The sequence below is a fragment of the Mauremys mutica genome, chromosome 2 (genome assembly GCF_020497125.1).
Source record: "Mauremys mutica isolate MM-2020 ecotype Southern chromosome 2, ASM2049712v1, whole genome shotgun sequence".
NCBI classification, from domain to species: Eukaryota; Metazoa; Chordata; order Testudines; family Geoemydidae; genus Mauremys; species Mauremys mutica.
In genome coordinates this window covers 27,182,338-27,196,540 of record NC_059073.1, presented here as the reverse complement: position 1 = coordinate 27,196,540, position 14,203 = coordinate 27,182,338, and the positions used below count along the sequence as shown (strand labels likewise).

General features: G+C 43.4%; 1 protein-coding gene across 2 annotated transcripts in view; it reads left to right on the top strand.

Moving 5' to 3' along the window:
- The first annotated feature begins 210 nt into the window (after nt 1–210).
- Nucleotides 211–14,203, top strand: part of DEPTOR (DEP domain containing MTOR interacting protein) — a 104,998-nt gene continuing 91,005 nt past the window's right edge. The window contains exons 1-2 of one of the 2 annotated variants that reach the window (XM_045008031.1): nt 211–856; nt 1,419–1,514. In XM_045008031.1, the coding sequence (XP_044863966.1) occupies nt 1,429–1,514 (86 nt within the window). In that variant the 5' untranslated portion in view covers nt 211–856; nt 1,419–1,428. Of the gene's footprint in view, nt 857–1,418; nt 1,515–1,676; nt 1,782–14,203 lie in introns of those variants that run through there. The other variant, XM_045008032.1, reaches the window with a different exon arrangement.

The following is a 14,203-nucleotide window of genomic DNA, read 5'->3' as shown; positions in this document are numbered from 1 at the left end:
ACAGGTGACCAGGAATACAAAGTGCTAGAGATTTTAGACCGGAGTGCTCAGAATTTGGACTCTGATGCCTCTTTGCAAATACCCAAGGACAGCTGCCAAGGTACATTCTGTGCAACCTGAGTGGCGCTGTACTTTCTGCCAGGCACCGGCTACTGCAGCACAGACTAGCACAATTCTGCACTCTTGGCTGGGTTTCTTCTTTCTCCATTTCCTTCTGACACTAAAGACCCCTGCACTGAGCAAGGGAAAGAAACACCAGCTGCGGGAGCCTCAGAAGGAAAACTCTAGGGTGACTTAGGAGGAGGATCACACTGGGAGCTCTGCACTCACTACAAGGGGTCAAGGCAAAATTAGAGTAGGGCGGGGGAATTTGGTTCTAAAGGATCAGTCTATTTTTTCTGCCCCCCCCATCCCCCTTATTTTTAATTGCTGTAGAGAAAGAAATACAGGAAGGAAAAACTCTTGTGTGGAGAGCGAGGACAGGAACAGCTGGAGTTTTCTTTGCAAGAGGGTGGGGAGCAGGGGAGGCTGTTGTGTTAGCTGTATCCTGAGTCCTCAGAACACCTCTGCTCTTGCTCGGCAGCTTGGGCTGCACGCTGCCGTCTCAAAGGTCGCTTGTGATAAACATAGGGCCTCCGCCCCCCAACCTTGGGTGCTACGGCTTTGGCTGTGACATTCAGTCTTTTCCATGCTGGAGAAGTAGTAGCGAGCGATGTGATAGACAGAGGGGGACGCTGCTGGCTTGGCTGGACCTGCTGCTGCAACCATGTGTCTCTCTCTCTGGCTGTGACACAGTAACAAGGAAATTGGTGGGATCTTTCTTTATCTCCACAAGGGAAAGGTGACCTGCACAAAGGTAAGCGAAAGTGAGGCGTGGAGCTTCTGTTAGGAACTGGCAGTGGCGCAGCGTCCCTTGCAATAAACAGGCGCGGAAGTCAGGCTCCTCAGAAAGGCTTTTTGCAAAGGGAAGCTGAGCGGAAAGCGTGTTGCCTTTGAGCTGTCAGAAATAAATTGCATGCAGGCATTTAAAAGCTCAGCGCTCTAGTTTGAGAAGCCAGACAAGTAGCCATGCAGCGACGTGCTGCAGAATAAAAACCACCCACCCATGCAGCTTCGCAGCGCTGGGAAACGCAATCAAACTAACCGATCGATGGGACTGAATTAAAACGAGGCATGTCCTGCAGGAGACTGGAACTGGACTGAAATGTTCCCTTTAAGATGTGTGCGGTGCAGATGACGGATCTGTTTAGTTACTGAATTTGCAGGGAAGGAAGGGGATTTTAATAAGGGTGGGGGAGGGGTTGGGATGTATTCATGTTGTCATTTAACCTAACCTAGTTGTCATTTAACGAGCATATTAACCCAGCCCAGCCAGCTGCAGCCCCCCTTAGCCCTGTTGTGTTGTCTGTCCCCGGCAGGCTGGCAGCGATGGAGGAGGACATGGGCAGCATGCAGCAGAAGGCTGCTGAGCTGGAGCACATGGCTGAGGTCTTGCTCACTGGGGAGCAGTTACGGTAGGAGATAGCTCCTTCCTCCCACACAGACATTACTACAGACTCTAAAAGGGGAAACTCCTTTGCTCCTGTATTTCAGGAAATTGCTGTTAAATGGACAGTTTGTTTTTTACTTCACAGCTGTGTACATCTGGATTAACTCCATTTAAATCAATGGCTCAAATTTTGCTCTCGGTTGCACAGGTGCAATCCTGTAGGGTCTGATTCTGGTCTCCCACTGGTGTAAAGCAGAAGTAACTCCACTGATGTCAATGGTGTAAACCTGATGTAAGTGATAGAGGAATCAGAACTGTAACCTCTGTGAACTTGTGTGCCTCATCCTCTCTAAACCCACATTATCAGTGCACACACATACCTCTGTCAGACCTGCTAAACCACACACATTTGGGAAATGCAGGGGTTTTGTGTGTGCTTTAATTAGATTCTTAAAAGCTCCTGCTTTCAGCCTGTCACAGCTGCTCAGCTCTGCTGTTTCAGCTAGGAATTGGGCTATATGTAAATAGTATTGCAGGCCTGGAATAATGAGTTATCTAGCATTCCTTGCAATATTTACTGAGACTGCTACAGTCCAGGGCAGCTTTCTATTCCATTCTGTTTAGGGTCTTCTAATTTGGTCATGGCTTTACTATCTGAGGACTAAGGTGACAGCAAGTCAGCAAAGAGGTTTTAAAAGGCAAAACCAGAAGAGGAATAATAATTAAAATCAGATTTTAATGGATTTCTGGTCCAGTGTGTCAAATATGATTGGCACTATAAACATGATTAAGTTAGAAGGATAGAATAAACCTCCATTAAGATCCAGGTTTTTGTAGTCTCTTGGAATAATGCAGAAAGACTTTGGATCTAACATAGTCCTTTTTTTATAGTTTTTTTAAAATTTTGGATCAGTTGACCAAATTCCTATGCATCACACACAGCAATAAAGAAGAAAATTTGAAAGCTTCCCAATTCTCACTGTTAACATAACTTGTGATTCAGGAAATACAGATGATTGTCTGATAGTGGTATAATCAGAAAGACGTAATAGCAGTAGGCCAGAAGTTTTCTTCAAATTTTCAGCAAATAATTTAAAATGCTGGTTTAACATTTTTCATTCATAATTTTGAAAACATTGCTTGATCCGGGAGCCTTTAAGATGAGAACCAAAGTTCCTTGATTTCATCTCAATCAAAGTCAAGTATTCAGACTAACAGTTATTATTAAGATCAGTTTGTATTTTAAATTTGTATATTGATGGCAGTTAAACTAAGAAAATAATTAGTACTAAAGCAGAATGTTTAGGAATCCTCTTCAGTTTTAAGATGCTAGTTCAGAAGACATTTTCATAGCTAGTACTGTAGTTGGTTTTTTAGGTTACTTTCTGGACAGATCCTCAGCTGGTTTAAATTGGTGCAGTTCCAGAGTAAGTGAAGCATTGCTGATTTGCATCAGATGAAGATCTGGCCCATGGGTTTTGGTTCTTATTCTAAACTGGTATGTATACATTTTCTTAGCAATTAGCTTAGGAATCTTAGCTTCAGCTCTTGGGGCCAAGTTTTTAAAGGTACTTAAGTGCTTAAAGAGGCAGATAGGCAATAGGAGTTAGGTCAGGGGTTCTCAAACTGGAGGTCGGGACCCCTCAGGGGTCACAAAGTTATTACATCGGGGGGTTGCGAGCTATCAGCCTCCACCCTGACCCTGCTTTGCCTCCAGCATTTATAATGGTGTTAACTATATAAAAAAGTGTTTTAAATTTATTGTGTGTGTGTGGGGGGGGGGTGTCACACTCAGAGGCTTGCTATGTGAAAGGGGTCACCAGTACAGAAGTTTGAGAACCACTGAGTTAGGCTCTCTTGGAAATGCCATTAGGGACCCCTCTGCACCTTTATGCACCTAAATGTGTTTAAAAATCTGGCCCTTGGAGACTCACCTCACCACTGCTGCAGAAGTTGTAGTGGGGTCAGCCACCTCCCATGCACCCATTATGGCCGGGGTGCTGCTGTGGTGCCCTGCCAATAGGATTGCCAACTTTCTACTCGCACAAAAGCGACCATCCTTCCCCTGCCCCCTGCTCACTCCATTCCCCCCTCCCTCTGTCACTCGCTCTCCCCACCCTCACTCACGTGCTCGTTTTCACTGGGCTGGCTCGGGGTTGGGGTGTGGGAGGGGGCTCCAGGCCGAGGCAGTGGCTTGGGATGCAAGAGAGGTGAGGGGTCCAGCTGGGGGTGTGGGCTCTGGGGTGGGGCCAGGGATGGTGGGGCTTAGGATGCAGGAGTGGCTCTGGGCTGTGGGGGTGGAGTTGAGGGTACAGGGTATGGGAAGGGGCTCTGGGATGGAGTGGAGGTTGGGTGCAGGCGGGGGGAGGGCTCCAGCTGGGGGTGCAGGCTCTAGGGTGGGACTGGGGATGAGGGGTTTGGGGTGCAGGAGGGTGTTCTGGGCTGATATATGGGTTTGGAGGGAGGGAGGGGGATCAGGTCTGGGGCGCAGGGGTGTGTGTGCAAAGTGGTCCTTCCGGGAGCTTACCCTAAGCAGCTCCCGGAAGCAGCGGCAAGTTCCCCATCTGGCTGCTACGTGGAGGCACGGCCAGGCGGCTCTGCATGCTGCCCTGTCTGCAGGCGCTGCCCCCACAGCTCCCATTGGCCACAGTTCCTGGCCAATGGGAGCTGTGGGGATGGTGCTTGCGTCAGGGGCAGTGTGCCGAGTCCCCTGGCTGCCCCTATGTGTATAAGCTAGAGGGGGGAAATGTTGCTTTTTCCTGGGAGCTGTGCGGCACAGAGGCTAGCAGGGAGCCTGCCAGCCCTGCTTTGCAGCGCCACCAACCAGACAGTCAATAGCCTGGTCAGCAGAGCTGCCAGAATCCTTTTTGACCGGGTGTTCCAGTCAGAAACCAGACACCTGGTCACCCTACCTGCCAATGATTTTCCCCTCAAAGGGCTTCTTAAATAAACACTGCACAGGCTTTTCTTGTCCATTCACCACCATTTCTCAGGGATCCAAGTTTATTTACATAAATAATGCTCCAAAATAAAACTCAGTCCCAAGACACAGCCCACCAGTTTTACGTTCTTGTCATGTCATTCCTGGGCTTTTCCTGCCTTTTGTGTCTTTAGGGAAACCCCACAATACAGGTCTTTCTACAAAAGCCTGCTCACTCCCAGCATGCTCCAGTTCACGCCACTACTCCCAGACCTGCCTGCCTGTGGCCTTTCCTGCTTTGGTAGGCCACTCCCAGGCCAAAGCCTCAGGTTTCTGGCTCTGGATTTCAAGCCCCCAGATATCAGTGTCTTCCCTCCAGGAGCCTTTCTGACTTCCTGCAGATTCCTGAATTTCCCTCTTGCTGACTTGGGGTCCTGCAGGAGACCTGTAGCATCTATATAGCTGGGGCTCATTCTGTAATCAGGGCTGGCTTACCCGCAGGTTCTCCACCCTAGGGGGTAAGCCATCCTGCTATAGTAATAACATGTTACTTATTTTTACATGATGCTACCAGAGAAAATAAAGACAGTCCGTACCCCTGTAAATCAGTGGGGATCCACATGAATGGAAGGATCCACTCTTGTGAATCTGATTGCAGGGTTGGGGCCTAGGTTTATCTCTGAATTTGTACCCCCCTCTGACAAAAATATTTGTGTCTTATTTTTTCACTGTCTAGATCTTCTGGGCAACAGAATAGGTTTGTTAGTGGCACATTTTGTTTCAGAAAATAAGGGCTGCCAGTATATGGTAGCAAACGGGGTGGTAGACAAGTTTTGGCCAATGGTATATTTGTGGTTTCCTTTTCTTTTCCCAGCTAAGAGAAGTATATAAATATTAATGCTAAATAAATAACTTGCCTGATTGCCTCAAAGAGGAAGATATTACAGTAAAGGTATTATAGATGTGTATAGAACAGACAAACTGGTGCTAGAAAATTACAATACACACATATTCTGAAGAAACATACTGTAGTCAGTTCTTAGCGAGGCTTACAAACATTACATAAGACCTTAGAGGAGATGATTTAGTGACTGGTAATTATGTGGATAAAATGTGTATGAGTAAGTGCTACATGCTTCAGGGTCAGGAGGTAACGGTGTTAGTCTGTAGCCACAAAAACAACAAGGAGTCTGGTGGCACCTTAAAGACTAACAGATTTATTTGGGCATAAGCTTTCATGGGTAAAAAACCTCACTTCTTCAGATGCATGGGATACTTCAGGATGACTGCCAATGTTCCCTCTAATTTTTCCCATCCATGTGCAGAATGAATTTGACTATGTGCGCCAATATGGAGATGATGCGTGGCAGGGGTGGGGCTGAGGGGCTTGGAGTGTGGAAGGGGGCTCAGGGCTGGGGCAGAGGGGTGGGCAGGCAAGGGCTCTCGCTGGGGGTGTGGGCTTTGGGGTGGGGCCAGGGAAAGAGGACTCCCCCCAGCCCTCTTTCCCCACAGCAGCACCTGGGCTGGGGCTGCGGGAAGGGCACCTCTCCCTGCCGCAGCAGCTCCGGGGCAGGAGGAGTTAAGGGCACGGCCTTTCATGTCGCCCTGTGTGGCAGCACAGGCATGCACCTTAGCAGGAACCTAGATGGCTGCATACCTCAGGCGTGACAGAATAAAAGGAAAACACAAGAAGGGTACAGGGTTATGCAAAAAAAAACCCTATGAAAATCAGGTGTTTATAATTATACTTTTGGTTTATTTGTAAACCGGAGCAGTGTGTGTGACTTAATTCACATATTTGAAATAACTTCATTAAAAATTCTTTGTGGATGTGTAAGGTGATGGTGGGTCATGCCACGTACCTTTATTAGCTATAATAATAAACGTTTAGGACCCAATAGTCCCTTCTACTTCTAGAAGTAGTGGATATCTAAGCAAATATCTGACTAAATTACTGCTGCAAGAATGCATGACCAATGGGAGCACAGCTCCTGAAGAAACCATGATCTCAGTTGGAAGGAGGCCCAGAGGAGCAGTGCAGAGGGTCCAGCCTTCTACAGGACTGGGGTTTGGAAGCTGCAAACCTGCCTCCTCACTAGGGTCCCAATGCATCTCTGGGTAGGCAACTATGTGAAGAGTATGTCACCAGATTTCCTAGCAAGATGGGTTTCTCTGGGGGAAGGTATGATAGCCTTTACTAGTTATAGTTTGGATAGTATTGGTCAGATTTAAAGAAATTTAATCATCAGAATACATAGTTGTATTAATATATAATACAATTGAAATCAATGGGAGTTTTGCCTGAATAAGAACTTCAGGATCTGGCCCTAAATCATTTATGTCACAGTAGATGGCAATGAATCATGTTAACTTCAACATTGTTTTGAGAAGGGATTAGGGCGTCACAGTTGCTGGTCTTATACTGTTCCCTGGCTGTATACATGCTCTCTCTGACAAGTCATACCTGTCTGCTGCCTTGCCCTTCTGCACAGGATGAGTTCAATAATGGTTTACCATGGCCAAATCCCTGACAGGTAAGTCTTTTTCCAGTCCACAGACCCCTTGTTTTCTCACGTTTTGTGTCCTTAGTGTCCATGGGCCATAGTTGGCTCACGGAGTAATGAGAAACATTAGAATATCTGAACCCACACCTATCTGGTTGCTTACTAAAATTTGCCTATGATCTAGAAAAGTAAACTCTGGAGTAGGTGTGACTTCAATAACATTTAACAACTTTCCTTCTATGATATTGTGGTGACCTAATCTTTATATTCCTCTTATTTTATAAGCTCTTGAGCTGTCTTGAAGCCACTGTCTCCAGAGCCAGGACACTATTCCAGCTATTGAGCAAGCATGTATGCACCATAGTAGAGAAAAGGGCAACATTTAGTTTGTGGCATAAATATTCATCATGAAGGAGGTATGTGTATTTCCACCCTTTTCAAGTTCTAAAATAGGGGGCCAGGAAAGCTGCTTTTCCCAACAGCATTGCAAAGCCCAGTAGCTGCATTAAAGGGTTTTTCCCCTTCCTTTAACACATTCAGAATTGGCCATTACTAGAGGCAGAATATGTTGATTCATCTGTTGGTTCACCTGAGGGGTCTATCCCCTGCAGACTTCTTAAGACAGTTGGGAGATGGGGGGAGATTTCCATCCTTTGAACCTTCTACAGTGTGTGGGACAGGGTGTTAGCTACCCAAATAAATAATATTATGGATTTTATGTTTTCCAAAAACCCAATGAAATTTCATCAAAGCGTTGCCTTGAAAGCATCAAAGTGGAGCACTCCAAGATCGGGGAATCTATTCCATTAAACAGTCTTGATTACATAATCAGCATTATGTGCATGATTAGGTGCATCCAACGAAGTGGGTATTTACCCACGAAAGCTCATGCTCCAAAACGTCTGTTAGTCTATAAGGTGCCACAAGACTCTTTGCTGCATAATCAGCATACTATTTTGCAAGTATTACTATACTAATTTTTTTCATACAGCCTCTGAGGTGTCTCACCCTGTTACATTCTTCATTGCTCTACACTTATAGTATTTTTAGTAACGTTATGGTTCCATATATCTTTATTGATGTATGGTTTGATTTCGAAAGGTCCTGGGGATCTGCAGCTCTCATTGACTGAAATGGAATTTATGAATGTTCGGCACTTCTGTAGCTCAAGCTATTAGACCTTTAATATGCTACGCCATGTGTTTTAATAATTACAGCCACTATGGAGAAAACAATTTCCTTTCAATCAACATGGCTACAGGAAGCTACATGTGTGTAGCGAGACTGTTAAAATGCATGTATATTTATTTATGTTTTGTTTGAGAAATACCCTATGGTCAAGGAATTGAAGATCAAGTAATAATCATGCCCATGCACTGAGGGCAGAATTAACACTGCTCAGTCAGCCTGGCTTTGCCATTTCTTGTATTCTGGGCTCTTTACCCATTCTCCCACTGCAGTGTTTTTGGTGTGGGCAGTTCGCAGAGGTAAGCATATGACACGTTATCATTACCATATTGTGGTGGTGCCCAAGCCCCAATCACAGACCAGGATCCCATTGTGCTCGGTGCTGCACAAACGCAGAGCAAAAAATGGTCCGTACACAGCTTGTCCGCAACACAGATCTCATCCCATATGTCAGCTAGCTGTCCTGCTGGACAATTGATGGCAGCTGCAAGTGTCACTATTAGGATCTCATTGAAAAGAGAGAGACTTTGAGTCTGCTGTTCCTAGGAAACTGAGGTCAGATTCTGCCAGGACTCCAGACCCTCTCTGTTCACTGATTGTAGACCCATCGTTACCCTGTAGAAACAGGCACACAAGGCCTAATTAGGTGGGAGTCTGAAACAGCAGAGAGTGGGTCTGCCAGGTGTAGCACTTCAGAGATTGTCTCATAGGTATCAGGATGGGTGGGGAAGCTCTGTGCGCAATGCTCTGACAGAACTCCCTCTCCCTGGTCCCCCTTTCACATCACTGGAGCTGGAGACCATGATAGAGTTTTTTTTAATGGATGAGGTGAGGAGAACACCATGAAACTAGGAAGGAGGTGGATTGGCTTCCTCTCCCGGTTTCGCTGAAAGTTGTCAGGGACTAGTCTGGGTATTTCCTTCTCTTGAGACAAATATCCTGGTCTCTGTAGACCCCAGTCTGTTCTGGAGTACAGAGCCCAAGCATAAATGTATAATTATGCATTTGAATAAATATTATTGTGGGGGAGATTGAGTTGTTGGAGGGCTGGTACAGGGAGCGGGAAGGCCAAAGTTAAGAGGCATCAGCAAGGCAGGATTAGTTCATATGGTGGTTTCAAGAAGTGTACCTGAGCTTCCAGGAATTGTACACTCTATAATAGCACCCTAGAAGATTGATTGCCAAAAAAGCCTACATAAACATAACATTAGCTTGCAAAGTTAATAATGTCAGGAAATGCAACAGTTAAGATCTCTACAGAAATACTAACTTCCATATGTGCACTACCTTTTATTCATATTTTTCTTTGTAAACAAGAATATACAATATTCAAACTATCCATTTAGGCTTTTACATAGTGTATGTACTACAAATTAAACATGATCTAAATTGCATTCCTAGTTATCGCTGTGTAACCACATTTACTTCAATATGTACTGGATAATGTAGCCAAGATTATTTTGCTTTAGGGACTTTAATTTTTGCATTATTTTAAAGCTCTCCCAAAACAGTAACTGTGTAATCCTACCATCATTTTTATTTAATTTATTTCTTTTTGTATATATTACTCTTTAAATATTTAGCTTCTCTCTCAAGGTCTCTGCAATTTTCTTTAAAGTTAAATATTAATCAAATTCATGAATACTTAAAATAAAGTCAAGTTTTGCTACTAACTTGGAGGAGGAGGGGTTTGAACTGTGTATTGAAATCCCATATTTTCCCAAGCCCTTGAGGATAAATATCTGCAGCATGACTATGCTTATGTTCCTGCATAGTAGCAGTGGCTACAGCCAAGTGAAACTGAATTTAGATCTAAAGAAAAATAAAATATTTTAATCTAGACAGTCCTGCGCTGCCAGAAAAGTGCTATTGTGTGATATTATGGGTATAATAATATGCAATCATGCTCCTTCATTTCTGGAAACTCTGAAACAAGGAAGGGGAATGAGATGCATGGAACCAAAGGGGAAGGGGAAAGATGACACACAGACACTAAGGGTGTCAGCAGGGAGAAACACAGGAAATCCAAGGAGGTTTGAGAATAAAGAAAGATATGACTATCCAACTGTGGAAAGAGAGAGATTTATGTAAAATTAGAGAGATGTGGGTCAGGAAAAGAGATGGCAACCCAGAGAGGAAAGAAGTGCGGCTTCTGTTTGGATTGGTAACTGACATAACATAGATACCTCTTACCCTCCAGTAGTTGGGAACTCCGCACTAAGAGAGTGAGTGAAGGAGGGAAAGCAAGGACGGTTCCAACAGAGAGAAATGAAATTAGCCCTGTTCACTAAAGAGAGAAACCTCATCAGTTTAGAGCAGGGAACAGGTTACAGTTAAAATTTGCCTCAGCAGAGACTCTACACAAATAACCAATCGGAGAGTTGTGATCCAAAGTTTGGCTTTCTGTAACATGGAGCAAAGTTGTAATAGTTGAATGAATATATGAAAATAGCTGCACTAAAGGTGCAAGAGTCTTATTTACAAGACAAATCCTCTCTCCCCCACATCATACTGGACTGTCTGAGCTTGGTGAATCCACCATTTGGGCCCCAGAAAGGAAGGCAGGGTTAGAGTAATGACTGCAAAGCAGCTCGGAGGCTTCAGTCACCACTGCTGCTTTTACACCCTGCTTCTCAGAGGGCAATATCCTGTGGCTGCTCTGCCATTTGGACCCACTAGCCTTGCCCCGCTGCCTTACTAAGGCTCCTCGTTCCCACAACAACCCAGCAGGGACAAAGAAGGAGACCTCATAGAGCTGGGTTTAGGGACGCGCAAGCAGTCTGCACCACTGGGTGGGCTCCCCAAATCTTATTCCTGCTGCATCCGATGGGTCCCTCCTTGTTTGGGGATAGATAGGATTTGGTTCTCAGGATATGGCTACACTGCAAAAAAGACCTGTAGCACCATGAGGATGTCCAGTCTTAAACATAAAGCATTTTCAGACTCCAGTCCAACAGTTTTTAAAAATAAGGTTGATCTTGAAACCTAACGTGTTACAGCAAGATAAGATGGCCCTAAGGTCACAATGAGAAAAGCTATTTACATACAACCAAGTCTGACATCTCTCATAGTCAAAGTTTCTACTGTATCTTTCCACTCTACGCTTTACAGGATATAATACAAAAGGAGGGGCAAATATTGACTTTTCCATTTCATAGGTGCTGAAAACTATATTGTACAAACTACGTAACTGATTCATCATAGGCTCCATCCATATAAAAACACAACTCCAAAGTGTAAAATTATTTTCAGAACTTCAAACAATATGATTTTGCAATGACTTCTGGCCTATTTTTAACAATGCCTCACCCAGCAGGTTGCATTCAGATCCTTGGCCATCCCAGTGACGTCAAACGTACTTTCAAATAACTGAAAAAGTACCTGACTAGGCCTGAAAATTAAGTAAGCACAAATAGGAAGGCTGAGTTTTAAATATCAGAGGCCTGATTCTTTTTTGATTCTTCAATGCTGTGTACCAAATCAAAGTGATAACATTTCACACTCACTTTGCACATGTGTAAATGGCTGTACAAAGTGCAAGGCAGTGGAGAATCAGGTCTTTAATATGAGACCCTTTCCTGGAATTTAAACTTCAAAAATTATGAAACTGATCACAGACTCAGGCTTTCAGGAGGTTTATGTCATATTGGTATACTTTGTACTTATATAGTGTCTTTCCCCTGAATACCTCATTAGTGTTTTAGAAGCTTCAGTTAATCATCCCAATAACTCTGGTAGGTAAGTAAGTACCATTGTCCTTATTTCACAGATGGGAAGACCGAGGCACAGATGTTAAACCCAAAATTAAACTGTAAATTTTGGCACTTTTTACTAATACACAAATGTAAGGAATTTTAGCCTCCTCAGGACAACATGAGGTGCTAGAATCACTCACAGTGTGGTATCCAGTGTCTGTTACTGGTAGCGCTGGTAGTGAAACTTTAGCCATTAAAACTCTTTCTTGTGTCTAACACAGCAATGCTGGGAATGAGGAGGTAGAAAGTCAGGGAGAAAAAATGGCATGAGAGAAGGATTATTTAGCAAAATATGTTTCTGCAAATTAGCTACTCTTAAATTGTTTCTGTCTCTACTTGAAATTGGACTATTAATTTGTTATTATTAATTTGTGGTAGCGTGTAGCTAGGTGCTGCACAAACACACAACGAAAATATTGTCTCCGCCTTAGAGAGACTACAAGTAGAGAAGATAAGAGACAACTGGTGGATACAGACAAACAGGAGAGCACAAGGAAACTCTGAGACAATGCTGGTCAGCATGTTAGCAGCATGGTCTCAGCACACGTTTTGCCTGTTATCAAGTTTTTTGTAGGTATCACAGCAATGGAGAATTTAAAGAAGGGTGATGAAGAAGGCCAATGAGATATGTTTGCAAAGGTTTACCAGGAGCTCCTGTATGTGAGGGGCAGCATGAGAAAAAGCACAAAGATGTTTTGGCACCATTGAGCTCAGGTATGTATGTGAGTCACTATCCCCAGTGGTCTATCAGAGAGATAATAGACATGGTGGGGATAAGCTGTGGAGGGCCTTGAAAGTGAAGATAAATAGTTTGTGTTTGATGGGAGGGAGAAGGGAGAGCCAGTGGAGGGATGCAAACAGAAGGGTGACATGGTCAAAACGACTAGCCAGGAAAATTATCTTTGTTTTTGAATGGTTGCGAGCTGGGCAAGTTTGCGTTTCTCAAGGGTAGAGAAGAGGAGAAGCCTTGAGGCATCAAATGATGAGTGTCTGGATCAGAATTTTAGTGGGGTGGATGGAGAGGAAAGGCTCTTTTTCTCTCAGCGATGTTATGCAGGAAGAATCCACATGGCCCCTGGAATCCTTCCCTTTATAAACAGTTTTAACATGATCAGCTTTGAAATATTTACCCTTTCTGGCTATTATGTGGTTTTTACAAGGTTTGTGTAAACCATTCTCTAGTACCACATTTGTCTTGAGATCCAAGACAGTTGTTTATTTATTTCATTTCACTGTCTCCTCTTGTTAAGGCCACTGGAGCTGGTGAATACTGTCACAACATTTCTATTAGTGTTCATCTCAATTTTTAACCACATTCGCTTTGTATGTGTTTGCATCCGTTTTGCCTTTTTTCCCCTGTGTATAGTCTACAAAGTGAATGTATTGACAGGATATTTTTAAAATAGCGTTTGCATATTGTAATTCTTTCTTTCTCCCTTTGTAAGTATATTTTGTCTTTAAAGGATGCAAGCACACCTTTAAAGGAGCAAGGACTGTGTATTCCTGGTTTTGCACAGAGCCTTACACATTGCCAGTGCGGCTGTACCAGAAAAACCTAACACATAATTATAATACACATCATGGAAACAGTGAATTTTAATTTAATTAATTTAATTTAAATGACCGTTACAGAATATTCGAAGGAAGCAAATTTTGTATTTGAAATGGTGTTTGCCTCAGAAACCTGATTCTAGAATTTATGCTAACCCAGTCAGGGAAGAGAAACCAATAAAAGTTGTTCAAATTTAGAATATCAAATAATGTCAATTGCTTTTGAAGAGCTGTACGCCACTGATTATTCACAGCAGTGATTCTGCAAGTATGTAGAACAATTTCAAGCAAGATCATCATAATTGTATAAATTATCCATCCAACTGATTATTACCCAAATTTGTTACAGACTGTAGAATATAATTTTATGGCATAGGAAGCAGTTTGTTGCTTCTTGACTTCTAAGGATTCAATTGAATGAACTCAGCAGCTGGCTGTGAGTAATTTAGTGGGAAGGGAGAACCTGAGCTGATATATTTGCTGCCTGGTCAGTGCAAAAAGAGAAACTTAGGTATAAAGAAACGAAAAGTAGCATTAAATCGTGCACACACCAAATGCATTGTGTGGAAGCATTATGAGTACAGAAGCCTGAAGAAGGAACTGACATGGAAATTAAACAACTTTAAAAATTAGCACCATTTGGGTAACATAAAATGAGTATTATAAAGTCATTCAGGAAAAACAGATGAGGCTAAATTATTTAGTGGATGTTTGTGACCAGAAAAATCTTTTATTTTCTCTATAATATGAGGTAACTGCCATTATCCATCATCACTGTTGCCTGTTCTAAGCTGTC